The sequence below is a fragment of the Alexandromys fortis genome, unplaced genomic scaffold, assembly GCF_014885135.2.
Source record: "Alexandromys fortis isolate MF-2015 unplaced genomic scaffold, M_Fortis_MF-2015_v1.1 scaffold_31, whole genome shotgun sequence".
Classification (NCBI taxonomy): domain Eukaryota; kingdom Metazoa; phylum Chordata; class Mammalia; order Rodentia; family Cricetidae; genus Alexandromys; species Alexandromys fortis.
The window spans coordinates 8,171,870-8,187,269 of record NW_026067974.1 but is presented as its reverse complement, the minus strand read 5'-3'; the positions used below and the strand labels follow the sequence as shown (position 1 = coordinate 8,187,269).

The window sequence follows — 15,400 nt, the reverse complement described above, 5'->3', positions numbered from 1 at the left end:
CTCGCCACCGCCAGCCCCAACTTGGCCTCCTTTCTGAGACCAGAGGAGTGCGCCCCCCCCCTTTCTCCACTCACCTTCCCCGGCTCTCCCTGTAAAGCATTTAGTAGAGTGGGGGAGGAGGGAGTGGAGACCACCAGCCTGGATCTTCAAGTTCAATGGCAAAGTCCCTGACCCGCCCCACAGACTGAGCGCCCGGCAGTGACTCCCTTCCTCTTCCCATAATTCTGGGGGCTACCGCATTCTTTTGCTGCCCCTCCTGTTTCAGAGGCAATTTAGGGGACCCTAGGGGTAACGACGGCATTTTTTCTTTCTCGTCTCCGACCACTCGGTGCCCTTCCCCCCAGCCCCCATAACTGTTAGCCAGGAAAGGAAGACAGGCTGGCATGTTCCCCATTGGATGTTTTAAATCTCTAGGCAAGTTCCAGTCAGAGCCCGGAGGGGGGTGGGGAGGGTGCCCCGCTCTTGGGCGGGAGAGGTGGGCGGCTCCTGGTCTTTCTCCTCTCCTGCCCAGAGACTGTTCAGGTGGGTGAGCATATGGAATAAATGTCTTTCAAAATCAATTGAAATCGCCTCCCTCCGTCTAATCCACCACACTTTATGGCAAATTGACGGTAACAAGTTCATTTATTTAATCCGAGATTGTAGCTCTGGGCTTTCTATAAGACAGGACTAGAGTGGGGTGGGGCACGGTTCCCCCCTCGCCCGAAAGAAACTTTAATAGTGCAGCGTTTAGAACCTTGAATAAAACGTTAATGAAGGAGAAGAGGGGAGCCGGAGCCCGCTCTGCGTTGGGGGAGGGGAGCCAGCAACCCTTCCGAGATGGTGGGAGCATGCTAAGGCTACCCTTGAGCAAACCCTAGTAGGAGAACCTGGAGGAGAGGGCAAATACATTTTCATTCCGCGGCAAACCTACCAGCCTTCACCCACCTCCCGCAACCCCCCAAGCCCCCGGAAGTATTTGCCAGCTGGCGTAAAAGGCCGGAACTTGGGAGTCATCCTCGGCTTTGCTGGGGCTGGGACCTAGATTCAAAAGAGCTTCCGGAAATCCTGAGGCTACACTTATCGCTATCCCATCATCGGATCCCTAGAGGCCTAATATAACCCACCTGCTTAGTAGTTAAAAGCGATATTAGTGCCGGGGACGGTGTAGACGAAGAAGCTACATTCGGATCCAATTTCGTTGCTGCCTGAAACTCTCCACTGGAGGAACTAACATGGGTGGGAGGGGGAGGAGGAAGGGTATATAGAGTAAAATTATACCTTGTTGATGAAAAGGCTCCCCGGTCATTTTCCGGGAAAAATGTGTTCCGCGGCAACCGTTTGCCCTTTGGTAATGTTGTCTGAAACTGTGGGCACACATTTTCCTCCGTGTTTTAAGAAAGAAAGAAAATCTCTTGTAGCTCCGAGTATCCCTTACTGAAAAGGAAACGGCGGCAGGTGAATCAGGGTAGACACGGCATTTTGTTGTATTTTACACATAAATCACTGATCGATATCGGTGTCGGTGATGGCTGGGAATAATTCACTTCATAAAATATGTTTGGGGAAGGGTTCCCTAAAATGATTTAGTACAAAACGAAATTAAGTATGTTTTGCCTCCAGGCAAATAAGGGGGGAAAATAGGAAGCCCACCGCAAGCAGTTATGGTTGTAAGCTGAATTTGTTATTCTCGTGTAACCGAGAGAAGGACGGAATGTAGCCGGCGCCCGTGGCCTTGTCTTCTTGGCTATTCCTGCTCTCCTCCGGCACTTATCTGAGACTAGACTTATAATTCCGCTGAAATTCCTGACGTCTTCGAGTTCTGAAGCTTTCACGTGCCTAGAGGTCCCAGGCAGTAGCACGCCGGAAGCTGGGGGTTCAAGCGGGTGGTGGAGGATGAAAGCCTCCGGCGGCGGGCCGGTTTCCTGAAATAGCAAATGTCTACCGGAAGGGGGAGCGCTTGTCTTCTTAATAGTTCAAACATGGTGGCGGAACAAATCACTTAAAATCCCCCAAATCTTTTGTCTGTTCTGAAGTTAGTATCATGGAAAAGTAAAGGAGCTCTGAAATTTTAAGCCCCTTCGGGCAAAATGGTGGCGTTAGAGCCTGGGAGTCCAGAAACCTTCACCGGCCCAGGACTCTTGAGCCATCTGTTCATTGAGATGGCTGTCAGTCTTGCAGCTTTCTTCCTGGCCTGAGTGGGGTGGGGGGGTTCACATACCTCAGTGCTGCCTCACACTTCCCACATTCCCGTCACACCCCTTATGAAGTTGGTCAGGGAAGGATCTGCTCACTTCGGTCAGGTTTGGGATGGACATGACAGAGTTAAGGACCTATCATTTCAAAAGTTATCCCAGCCAGGCGGTAGTGGCCCAAGCCTTTAATGCCAGCATTCAGAGGCAGGCAGATCTCTGTGAGTTAAAGACCAGCTTGGTCTACGAGTTCCAGGAAAATCAGGACTATGCAAAGAGAAACCCTGTCTCAGAAAAACAAAACAAACAAACAAACAAACATAGCTACCCCAAAGTAGCTTCTAGTGAGGAAGATGGAAGGTGAGGAGGACCCGAGCAGAGTCCATAACCTAACCTGGGGGCTTAGACTGGACCATGGCGGGAACAGGAAGAACTTCCAGTCACAATGGATTTCTGCCTACATTTCTGAGGGCACACACATTCTGTCACCCAAGAAGCAGAGGTGGTGTCTCTCTCCCTCCTTTCCCCCAGTCTTGACTTTTGAAGATGAAGAACATGGAGGAAGAGGAGGAGGAGAAGAAAACATGGTTTAACGTAGCTTGGACTGACCTGAAATTCACTCTGCCCTGCTGGCTTCAACTCAGCCTTTCTGCAATCCTCCTGCCTCAGCATCCCACAACTAGACTTAGAGTCGTCTACCACCATACCTAACTCCTAGCTCCTTTTTGGCAAACATTTAGAAGAATTTGAGCAGCTCCCCCGCCCCCCGCGCCATTTTCCTGAGAGAGGAGCCAGGGCTGAAATCCCACCAGACCACATGAGGCACATGAGGACACGCTGCAGAGACTTACTCATGGCTTCTTGGAGAACCATAAATGCTTGTTGGATAGGGAAACCCACGACTATGTGGGTCACTACCCACTACTAGATAGCTACTCAACTCAATGCCACCACATCAGTCCAGTAGCCTCTCGGAACTTCAGGAATGGCACTGGATTACAGAGAGCCTCCGCTCAGTCCAAGGTTTGGAATGACAGAAGTAACCTCCTGGCTCTGCTGAGCAGGGCCCCTGTTTAGCTCTACTCCACAGTGGGCCCATGGACATCACGAAGGAAACCCTCCCTCCATGTCTATCTCCTGGTGCTGCTTCTGAAAATAGCCCTTCTCCTCTAGGTTTTCCAGGTTTTTGTTTTATGTCCTGGTCATTGGTGCCATCGGGCAACTTGTATTCAGGGATTCCAGACCCAGGCAATGAAAAAGCAAAAAAGTCTGAGAACACTTTGGCATCGGGTGCCCAGAGTCCCTCCAGGCTAATCCTGGTTCTCTTCACTTTTTCCAGTTGCTGTCCTTTTACATAAACATAAAAACAAACAAATAAAAAGTCTTCCCTTTCTTCCAGGCCTACCCAGGGCAGAGAAGCTCCTCAGCTGTTAAAGAGAGGTGACCAGGGAAAGGAAGGCGGGGAAGGGGGCCACCCATTATTTTCTGTTTTTTTTTTCTTGTTCCACATTCTAGTGTTTAATCAAAAGCCCCAAAGATAACTTGGAACACTGCCCTCTCCTGTAACCGTTGGGCCTGAAAGGAGTCCTGACAACAAAAACCACATATGACTCTTGCATGTGGCTCCTGAATGCCCAACAAACCTTGATTGAGTCAGGACTACCAGGAGAGCCCAAATCTCTCATTTCCAAAAGAAGTGGAGTTTGAGACAGTGCCCAAGTGGTTGGTTAACTGTCTCGGCAAGTCCTCTCTTTGAATTCAGTTCTGGTGGTTCTGATCCAATCAGGTCACTGGTCTCATTTTCACAGGACTGCAAAAATCTCAGCATTTGGGATGGGAGCTTCCCACTGGGTACACAGCCTAAGAGGTTGGCAGGGAAAGCGAGACCACAGGAGGTGGGCGGGGAGGAGGGAGAAGCATCCATTGTTACCATGGTCTGTCCTGCTCAGCTGTCATCTTAGAAAAATGCTAGCTGGACACAGCATGCACACCTCAGAAGGACGAATCTGCCTTTGTCCCTACCCCATTCTCCCCACCCCACACACAGCCATTGGCATGGGGGCTGGGTGTACACGGAAAAGGGTTCGAGAGGAAATTGCCCTACAAAAAGATCTTCTTCCATATTTATTCACAATTAGCGCAACTCACGAAAGCGGGCTCTAAGCGCTCTACAGAGCTCTAGATAGAAAACATGAAACTAATTATCGTGGCAACTAGTGCTGGTTATGAGATTATCACTGCTGTTAGGATGAATGATTAATTATGACTGACACAGGTTCTCTGGAACCCCGGGGGGAGTGGACTGTCATTCCAGGCCTCACGCTCCTGGTACGTGCAGGGTAGCCCCTGAGGAACAGTCCATAACTCAGTAGCCTGCTAAAGGTGACATCTCTTGGGGTTCCTCAACCGAGTCGAGTCCTCTGCCAGTCCCGGCCCTGGCGGGCTCCCAGTTTCTCCAAGACAAACCCTTGTCCGCTGCCCACCCCCTCTGGCGTTCACGGAGTAGCGCCTGTCTTGACCTTGGCCAGAACTTTCTTCTCCTTGACCCGGCGGTTCTGAAACCAGATGGTGATCTGGCGTTCAGAGAGACTGGTGGCTGCGGAGATCTTGCGCCTCTTGTCCTTGGTGATGAACTTGTTGGCCGCATACTCCCGCTCCAGCTCCCGCAACTGCCCCTTGCTATAGGGAATGCGTTTTTTGCGGCCTCGGCGGAAGGCACAACCGTCAGGAGGGTGCTGGGTGTTGGGCTCTGTGTGGTGTGAAAAGGAGGGAGGGAAAGGCACGCTTAATCCCCTCTCTGGTGCGAAACCAAGCAGACCCAAGTCCTGCAAGCCTCAGGCTACGGGCTACAGGCTTCGGGCTACAGGCTACGGGCTACAGGCTACGTCATCCTGCAGGCTCTTCCTGATTATCCTAAGGGTGGGCCCAGCTCCCCCAAAGCACACGGGGACACTGCTGGAGTCTGCCTGGTTCTCTGATCGCCCACTAAGCCTCTGTCCCTGCCGGCCATTCCCACCATCATTGCTACCCTCACACAGGAAGTGTGCACACACACACACACCCTCTCAGGTTTTTGTCCACAGCCACACAGTCTACTCTCACGTGCATTTTTGGAATCGGCCTCTACTACAGATCCCACTGGCAAATTACATAGAGGAGAAAACAGGTTTATGCCCCCCCCCCACTCAATTCTCTCTCTCTCTCTCTTTCTCTTTCTCTCTCTCTCTCTCTCTCTCTCTCTCTCTCTCTCTCTCTCTCTCTCTCACACACACACACACACACACACACACAAGGAACACACCCTTCAATACACCACCCAGTCAAGGAAAGCCTAAATTTTTCCTTTCAAAATTGAAACCTCATCTAAGAAAGCAAGTGGTTGTATTCTCTAGGAACACCAGATAGCACCCACCCCATCTCTCAAAGTCACCCTCAAAGCCACTGGATTATATCTTTTGGCCTTTGTGTCGAATTAGTCTAGGGTTGTCCTGGGACACTCAGGCCCCAGTCAACAGTAGAGACCCAAGGTTCTCCCAACATATATTTATTGAAAGACTGATCCAGGAGCTTCAGGAGTAAGAGAGGAAGAGTGGCCACTCTCAAGCTCCAGCTAGTGCCCTACTGAGGCCCCTCATTCTGACCCTCTGAGACTCCCATCCAGGCCCTCTAGCTATCTGAACCCTCCTTCAAAGTCCTAATGAGCAACCCAAGGAACCCCAGGCTCCTCCTCACCAGCTCCAAGTCTCCCTCCTTCCAAACAAGTGCCAGCGTAGCCCATGCTCAGAGCCAAGGGGAACAAGAGCAGAAGTTACCTGCAAATGTTGCTTTCCAGAAAGGACCCGGTGGGTTCTGTTCACCTTGGCAGCACATCTGGCTGTTCCAGCCGCCGGCCAGGGCCCAGGGCTGGTAACTGTCCACAGGAAGCAGAGAGTCGTGGCGAGGCTCCCCAGGGGCTCCCAGGGTCTGCACCACAGACACATCCAGGTAACTGGCCATAGGCTGGTAAGGTCCAGGGTAGCCCGGATAGAAGGCAAACTCGGTGGGACGGCTGGGGTACTCCTCCCCAGACGCAGGAGTTTCCGAAGGGTAGGTGGCCAGGGTGGCCGTCTGGGCACAGGGTTTCAGTGAGCTCCTGGACACTCGGCAAGAGTAGTACCCGCCTCCAAAGTAGCCATAAGGCACGGGAGCTGGAGATGCCCCCTGGGGGACCCCAGGACAAGGGTGGCACTGCTTTGGTGGCTCTGCAGAGCCTGGCAGATCCAGGGGGGCATAGTTGACAGTTGGCATCATCGTTGGCGCCGCGGGATGGCTAGCCAGTGGGGAGTGGGCGACTAGATTCCGGCTCCCTCCGGGTCCCAGCAAGCCTTCGATATCTTTGGCTCCATCCAAGGTGGCATAATTGCCGGGCTCCATGGGGCCGATGATGATCCGCTCATGGGGAGCCGAGGGTGGGGATTCTAGGGGGCACCCAGCTGGCTCTCCCCACCCAGGCCAGGGGAATCCTAAGCGTTTTAAATCGCTCCCAGCTCACAGGTCGTCTGCATAGCCTGGCAGGCCTTCTTGACGCAAGAGACGCTGGAGCCGGGGCGCTCATGCTGATTGGCTGTGGCCTGGGAGAAAAGCTCATAAAATCCTCCCCGCAGAAATTGCAGGGGGAGAGGAGACAGGGTGTCCGGCTCCGCCTCCTCTCTTCTCTCCGTCTGTTTCTATCTCTGTCTGTGTGTCTCTGTGCCTCTGTCTTTCTGTGTGTGTGTGTCTGTCTGTGTGTCTCTGTCTTCTCTCTCTCTCTCTCTCTCTCTCTCTCTCTCTCTCTCTCTCTCTCTCTCTCTCTGCCTGGCTTTCTGTCTTCTGCATTTTGGCAGGTTTAACGAGGGAATAAAAAGCTCTCCCAATAAAGTGTCCATCTCCTGGTGATGGCAGGGCGGGGGAGTCGGGGGAAAGGGCCTCTTAAAGGATAACCGGGAATGTTTCTGAGTAAGAGGGAAACTGGAATGAGAACTATAGGCATCAGGAAGCTCTTTGCTTTGGGTCCTGAGTTCTAGTAAGTCCCTCCAGTCCCAAATGCGCCTGTGCCTGCAAGGTCCCTTTCCTAGGGACCCTGCCTAGCCACAGTCCTGAAGGCTCTGGAGGCACCAATCGGGGTGAGGCGGAGCCAAGAAACTGGGAACCCGAAGAAGCAAGGAGTGCAGAAAACACTCCACAGCCCAGACACTCAGTGTCCGGATCTGAGGGGGAAATGGAGCCTCTAGATGCCTGGGAAGGGGGTCTGGATTTCCGTTTAAGGATAGAGAAGGAGACCAAGAGACAGGAGCAAGCACACAGGGCTTTACTTGAAAGAATATACTAAGGGTGGGAAAGGGGCAGGAGGGAGGAGCAGAGGGAACGAGGGGGGAGAGAGAGGGAAAAATGGGGAGGGGGAGGACAAGATTTTATTTCCCTTTTCAGGGATCTGCTGTCTGGGGAAGCCAAGGCTGGCTGCGTGGCCATGAAAGAGCTGCAGGGATCCTGTGGGGCCTTTCTGCTTTTTGGTCTATAGCAGAAAGCCCTATAGCCCAGGAAGTCAAGAAACTGACTCTGGGCCCTTCCCATTATTACCTCACAATTGAGGGGCTAGATAGTTCAGAACCCTGGCTGCCTCCTGCGGGCTTTGAATTTCTTGGAAGCTAAAGAAGAAGAAAGAGCAGGGGTGTCCCAATTGCTAGCATCCCCCAGGCCGCTCTGTTGGGGCTTATTGTGCTGTGGGTTCGAACAGCTTGTTATACAAATCTGCCTTGAAATATTATCCTTTTTCCTATATCACTCCCGCACGAAATCCTACATTTTCTAGTTTTCTAAAAACTCTCAGGGTTTGTTTTTTTCCTGCAGAAAATTTGAACTTTTCTATTACACCAAAAGGGTTTGGTTGCAATAAGCCCTTCTTGAACTCTGGGTGGGCTAAGCCCACGCTATCACCAGCCTGAACTTGAACTTGCAGGAAAAGGCCTAGGAAAGTCAGAATTGCTCCCAATGGTTGGCCTGTCGTGTCCTGGAGATCACTCTCAACAAACATTGCTAGTAATTGGCACCGAGCACAGAAACGGTGGCTGATTTTTATCACACCTGAAAACAGGAAAGAAAAGAAAGGTGTCTCTTGACTGCTAACCACTACGGGTAGAAACACCAAGACTTTCTCACAGCTTTTCAGGTTTTTTCCCCAAGGCAGAGTTCCGGTTTTTAGCTTTCGCTAGGCAGAGACACCTCTAGCTGCCAGAATGTAGAAAACGTGGTGGCGCATGCATTTGACCCCAGTGCGAGGGAGGCAGAGGCAGGGACATCTCTGAGTAGGCCAGCTTGATCTACAGAGTGTGTTCCAGGACAGCCAGGGTTACGCAGAGAAACCCTGTCTTGGGGTGGGGGGAGGAGATAACGTGTTGCTGATAGAACATGGGTGGACCCCTAAATTAAAAAAAAAATCATAGCCATATTCAGGGCACAAAGGAAAATTTATATCCATGGGGGGTATGTTCTAAGACTTTCCTCAGCAGGTGGCTGAAACTGTATTAATATTCAGAGGATTTGCACCACCCCAGGAAGCAAAGGCACGCGAATTCTCACCGCTTCTTGCTTCTTAGCAGAGGCCGGCCTCAAACTCCAGTTGTAGCTGAAGATACTGAAATCCTGATCTCCCTGCTTCTACCTTCCCCGTGCTGCGGGATTATAAGAACGAAATATCTTACTTCTTTTACTCCCCCCCCCCCGCCCAGTGTGTGGAATTGAACCCAGAACCTCGCCTCATACATGCTAGGTAAGCATTGTATCCTTGAGCTACGTCCCCCCCCCCTGGGTCCCACGTTTTAAAAAAGGAAGAAGAATCAGGGCGGTGCCTTGTGCTAGGTCTGTCACAGTGTTGCCCCTAGGACCTCAAAACTGGAAACTAGTCAAATCCCATCAACGGTGGCATAGGCAAAGAAACCGAGCTGGCGTTAAGCATGGGGATTAAAAAAAAAAACAGCAAATCACTGCTAAATCCAACGTGGGCGAGTTCCACTAGTCTGTGAGTGGAAGAAGCCAGGCATAAAAGACATTTGTATGAGTCCACATCTACATGGTTCAAGGATTTTGAATAGTGACTGAGGCCAGAAGAGACATGAGCCAGGGGAACGGTCCGGAGACCTTCTAGGGCCCTAGAAATGTTATCTCAATGTGGACGCTGGTCATGTGGGTATGTTCGCTTTGTAAAAACCCACCAAGCTGCATGCTTGAGATTTCCGCACTCCCCCCCCCCCCCGGTTATATCTCAGTTTATGAAGAAAAATAATTAAACAAAATGTCTTCATAGTAGTGGTCACCTAGCATGTGGGAGGTCCTGGGCTCTATCTACAACATACTGAGAAAAATCTCAGCAGCAATGCCTACCTACACCTGAGCTTCTTTGGGGATGAAGAATGAGCAGACACAGAAATAAGCAGTTGGATGCATTTACCTCCTTGTGGAACGCAGGGCAGGGCCGATCAGCTTAAACTTGGCCTCCAGAGACGCTCACAAGCCTCCCTTCCAGACCAGACATTTTCAACACAAACAGTGCTATGAGTTTGGTTTTGTTCCTTCTGTAATTTATGTAGCATCTGTTCTACCCCAGGGAACAAGTCAACATGTGGAAATTTTTAGCACGTGAGGTAGGCTCCTGTTTCCTATGCATATCCATATATCAAGTGCCTCTGTGTGTGACCCTAGAGATCTCCACTGGACTTGAGTAAAACGGGATTTGGTCTCCTTCTCTCTAAAATGGGTGCTGATATATTCTTACCTTACACTAACCCTATGACAGTTTGGATGAGATCTTGCATGTGGAAGTGTTTTTGCAAAGTGAATAAACACTTCTCTTTGCATTCCTGTGTGTATGTATCTAATGAAACCACCTGCTTTTATTCAAACCGAACAGTCGCCCTAGAACACGTGGGTCACTTACTACCGCAGGAACCTGGCTTCCTACACACAGAAACCGAGACTCCCCGGGAGTTCAGCTCCCAATCCCCTTCCCAACCATGGTGCTTCTGGTCTCCCCACCAGGGTCCCCAGTCCTTTCTCCAGGTTCACCGAGGCTTTTGTTGTGTTCTGGGAACCTCTTGTAAGGAGGAGTCTGGAGTCTCCGGAGCCCCCTCCTTTACTGACCCAGCCAAGGGTTCTGAAAGCCTCAACAGGCTCCTTTACAAACCCGCCAGACACTTCCAGGAAGGTCAAGGCCAAGTTGAAAGTTAAGAGTCTGTTTACCTCCAGGATCCCATTCAGCGCAGCCCCGCAGACCGCCTGTGACCTTTACAGCCTGCCTTTTGAGTGTGGCCGACTCACCCCCAGGGGTTCCGGCCACGGGGACTTGGCACCTCCGTGTCAGCTCCCGCCCCTACTCCGGCTCGGGAGGGAGGGGGCAAGACGAGCCCACCCGCTCCCCTTAGGGGCCTGTGTTACGTTTTGTTTTATTTTATTGTAAAGTAAGAGCTCGCTGCTTTATCCCAACTGGAACAGTGTCATTGTCGTGGCAATGATGGCGGCCCTCAGGTCGGCGGTGACTGAATAATGGTTTATTTGCAGCGGGGCTGGGGACACTTCCTTCTCAGGGAAGAATGTGGCTGGCCAGCCAGACCCACAGGACCGCCTGGGCCCGGCTGGACTTGTGGTCGCTCCCTTCTCCAGGCTTCAGAAGAATGCCTTGGTCCTTCCTGTTGCGCTTTCCTTATTTTTCTCCCGTTCTTTTCTTCAGACTCTGTTTTCCCTGTCTGTAGTCTTCTGTGAACTTTCTTCCCCTCTTGTGTTTAAGTTTCTCTTCCTGTCTTTCCTTCGATTTTAGTTATTTCGAATTTATATTTTCTCCGTTTTTCTTCTTCTTCTCGCTATTGCTTGTATTCTAGCGGCCCGTCTTTTAAACTATTCTTTTTGCTTCCCCTCTCGTTTGCCATTTTCACTATTATTTCTTTTGTTCCTCATTTTCATCTTTTTATCTCTCTTTGTTTCTCCCCACCCTCCTTTCTTCTGTTTTTACTTTACTCTCTTCCCCCTCCCAACACACATTTTTTTTCCTTTTTTGCCTTCTTGCACAATTTCTCGTTTTTCTTTTCTGAAGTCTAGAAAGGCCTGCCTCATCATCTGTTGAGGTGTCTGGAACCTGTGACCCGGTGACAGGCCTGGGGATCTGTGTGGGGCTGGGACGTCTCTCCTATGCCTACCTTCAAATGATGCAGGCTTTAGAGGAAAAGCTGTCAGACAAACTGATACTGGGGACCAAGAGCTACAACTGCCCGCACAATAGATAGAGGCATGACCGGCTTAGTCAGGAGGTCACCGTCACAGCCACCTTAGCTCCCCAAATAGAGAAACCCTGCCACATTCTAAGACTTAAGAATCTCCTGGGGCAAACCTTGGATGGAAGGAAGACCCTGGGGACCTGCTGCGGAGAGGAGGCTGTGTCTGAGAACTTTCAGAACAGGAGCCGAGACAGTGACGCTGTGAGTGGGGTCAAAGGCAGACAGAGGGATGAAAATGGCTTTGGAAACTAAAAACTCTGGTCTTGGAGCACGGGGCAATCACACCAGCAATCGCAAGCCCAGTAGGAAGACTGGCTGCCTCCCCCCACAAACACGAGTCCGCAGCTCCCTCCTCTAAGCCCCAGTTTTGCAAGGGGCAGAGCTCTGATACCCAACCCTGGCATTCAGCTTGGATTTGACTCAAAAACCATTATGAATTCTGAGCTTCGGTAGTCTTGCTGAATAGTAGGAGACTTAGGCAGGGTTCTGCTCTGGTGGCCCGCTCAGCGCTCAGTGTGTCAGCGCGTTGGGCAAGCACACCCATCCCCCAGACTCCTGTCTCTGTTTGCCACACGCACTGTGTAAAAGGGAATGGCTGTTTGTGTTTCCCTTTGAGCTCCCAGGGCTAACGTGGGGCAGAAGAGTTGGGGCAAAGGGACACCAGGAAACCCGTGGGAAGAACAGAAAGAGGTCCCCAGACTGACACTGTTTCTGTTGCTGTTTTTCTCATTTGGATTTTTGGTTGGCTGCAGTTACTAGGACCTTTAAGGAGCCTAGTTTGGCCACTAAACCTTGAAGGAACGACTCAGAATGGGGGATGGAGCATCCAGGGTGTAAATGCCATAGCAGTTCACAAAATGGTACCAAGTTGGCACGGAAATACACCTCCCCAGCCTCCACTCTAGTCCCTTGAGAAGCTCTCCAGCCCCTCAACCCAGAGATGTCTGAAACTGGAGAAAGGGGCAGGCAGGGTCTTTAAATGGGGACTCCCAATCAGTATCTTTGGGGTTTTTGTAGCAACTTCCAGGAGATTGGGAGGCTGGGTTTCCCTTTCAACTCCTGGGGGCACTGATGGGGCTCTGGAATGAGGCCAGTTTTAAAGAGAAAGTGCCTATGCATTCACAGAAGCATTGGGGGGGGGCACTGACAAACACACCATCTCCACCTTGTTTTTTCCTTCAGCAAATGTAGACCTAGGTGGTTGCTAGTAGTGACATTGGTGATAGACCCTGCTGGGGACAAAGACTGGGGTTTTACTCTCTAAACAAAAGCAAGTCCCCAGTTCACCCATACAACCTAAAATAGAGCTGCAGATTTGAGGTTTGGAGCGGCATGGCCTGGGGTAGAGCGGTACATACATTGAAAGACTTGTATTTCTTCCTCCAATTCCCACACATCCCTTGCTGAGAATGCCCATCTCCCTCCTTTCTGTGCCCATTCCAATTGCAAAGTCTTGTCCCCTTTCCTTCCATGAAATCATTTGTCCCAAGAAACAAAGCTGGAAGAGGAGGGAAAAAAGCAAAAAGGCAAGCATTAACACACACACACACACACACACACACACACACACACACACGGCATAACCCATCTCTACTGAGTTCTGTCCTTTTTGGCACTCATGGGTTCCTGCCCTTGAAAATCAAAAAAGGACCTTGGTATTCTAAAGACTTAAAAATAACCCCTGCTTCCCAGAATGAAATAAAGTCACTCCACCCCTTAGCGTCTCTGAACCTCAGTCCCAGCTTGTTATGAATACTGGGCAGTTCCTGGTTACTGCCCTGTGAACCCTGACCTGGGGTAAAGTCCATTCTATTCAGGTCTCCAGGGTTCTGGCCCAGCCATTCGCTTCAGATGCTGACACCCAAGACTAGAGGAGTCTGGCTGACTGGCTGTGGGCTGGCTGTATGAAGTATACATAGTTCATAAGCTGGTGTTCAGACCATGCCCATAGACTCTTTCATCCAAGGAGAAACTGGAATTGGAACAGAGTTCTTAGCCTGCCTTGTCTTTGGGCCTTCTGAGCTTAACTTGGTACCTTTCCCCCTTCTAAATCCCGTGGAGTCTGTCCTCAGTTCACGTATTTCCCCCTCCCTCTTGTCTAGATTGGAAATGATTTCAGGCATTGCTGGCCACTGATATCAGAAAGCATTCCTCAGGACCCTTGAATAGGTCTTTTCCCTTAAATGACTGGGGTTAGAGGTGGGGAGTGGAGCTTGGCTGGAGAGTCTGGTCCTGGGCCTTGGATGAAGATGGAGACCTAGCTGCCTCATCCAAGTAGAAAAGGGGAGATCAAGGAGATCTTAGGTCGCAGAAAACCAGTGGCTACTTCTATGGTTCTGGCCAGCTCTGAGCTCTTAGACCTGGGCCAGAAGAAGCAAGGAAGAACACAAGTGTCCTTAGGTGTTGCTCTGGCTGTGTATTCAAAACACTTCCGTGACACGGGACAGGAATAGAGAAGCCTACATGTTCAGGATACTTTTTTTCTGTCCCAGCTCCCTGTCCATCAGGTCTCAGGGAGGCAAAGGTTGGTCACAGTGCCACCTCCTCTCAGACTGACTGCTCTGGAAGGCCAGGTCCTCTTAGAATGGTCAGCTCTCCCAGTTTCTTATTTTTGAGATCAGCTCAGGCCCTGCAACCCAAGGAGGAGACGTGGAAAGGCAGCTCCCATGGCTCTAGCCCCTTAAGGGTAATGGTGGGGGAGGGTGCATTTAGGGATGCAGGAAGGATGCTCTTCCAGTCACATTTGGCTCCTGCAGGTTCTGCCTCCTTTGTCATAGCCATCTTGGTTTCCCACCCCTCCACACTATTCCTATAGGTTTTCTAGACTGGGAATTACCTTCTTCTTCGATGCAAACCAAGACTTGAGAGGAAAATACACCTGGGGGGAACTGCCAACTTGCTCTCATCCTGAGGCCCTTGTGCAAAGAGTCCTGAGGGTAAGGTAGGAGAGTCCACCCCCTGCACAGATAAAAAAAAATTATAGATTTATAGGAACCAAGCAGAAACCACCACCTCTTCCTAAAACTAGAGGTGTGCCTAAGGATGTTTTCCCTGTTCATGAGAGTCACCCCCCCAAAAAAAAGAGCCACTTCCCATCTCCACATTGGGACTGGGGGTGGAACCCAAGACCTTGGAAGGGCAAGGTGGGTTCTCCACCACTCCACTGGGCTGCATGCATTGGGCTGATTTCTCAGAAATCAGATTGAAGGCTCTTCTCTAGGGGTTTGCTTGGCCTTCTCTTGGATGGCAAAGTGACCCTCAGCTGCAGGCAAGATCTCTAGGAACCCCTTTTCAGTTTCTTCCTCTCAGACACCCCCTTTTTGGTAAGGGTTGCCTTAGGGATCCCCAGAGTGAGGCAAGTTTCCAACTCAAGTCACTACTGGCCCAGTACCACCACTTTGCTGGGACTGGCTGTGTAGGAAGGGCTCCAGCCCTGTCTGTCCCCCTGGAGTCACTTAACAATTGACACACACACAGACACCTTACCCAAGTAGATACCCCTTCCACCATTTGTTCCTGTAACTGAAGGGAACTGAAGAAATGCCTAGAACTCTCACCAGGTACTCCCCAGTCACCAAGTGCCCAAGTAAGCAGGCTCCATTTAATCAGCATAGTAATATGGATGGGGCGTGTTGCCATCCATTTTGTAGACTAAAACACAAACAAACAACAACAAAACGGATGTTTAGAGGTGCTGGGGGCACAGCTCAGAGGTAAGAGCTCTTGTAGCCCTTGGTTTCTGCACCCACTTTTAGGGGGATCCAGAGATGTCCAGAGTTTCTGGCCTTCTCAAGCACCAGCTTGGCTCTTTCTCTTCCTTCTTCTCTCTCCCTCTCTCCCTCTCTCCCTCCCTCTTTCCTTTACTCCCTCCTCTCTCTCTCTCTCTCTCTCTCTCTCTCTCTCTCTCTCTCCCTCTCCCTCTCTTCCTCCTTCACTCCCTCCCTTCCCCCC

The 15,400-nt window shown here is 50.9% G+C and overlaps 1 protein-coding gene across 1 annotated transcript; it reads right to left on the bottom strand.

Annotated features, from left to right (window-relative positions):
* Positions 1-4,666: 4,666 nt before the first annotated feature.
* Positions 4,667-6,584, bottom strand: Hoxb13 (homeobox B13). The gene is made up of 2 exons (XM_050157202.1): positions 5,984-6,584; positions 4,667-4,920 (listed from the first exon to the last, which is right to left on the bottom strand). Exons 1-2 carry the CDS (start codon positions 6,582-6,584, stop codon positions 4,667-4,669), a joined length of 855 nt encoding a protein of 284 aa, XP_050013159.1.
* Between the last annotated feature and the right edge of the window lie 8,816 nt (positions 6,585-15,400).

What these genes read in the sequence shown, in the direction of transcription:
- Hoxb13 (XM_050157202.1), bottom strand. Translation starts at nt 6,584, where the DNA reads ATGGAGCCCGGCAATTATGCCACCTTGGATGGAGCCAAAGATATCGAA. An exon ending in CTGGAAAGCAACATTTGCAG is followed by an intron (nt 4,921 to 5,983) that starts GTAACTTCTGCT and finishes CACACCACACAG; the next exon opens with AGCCCAACACCCAGCACCCT.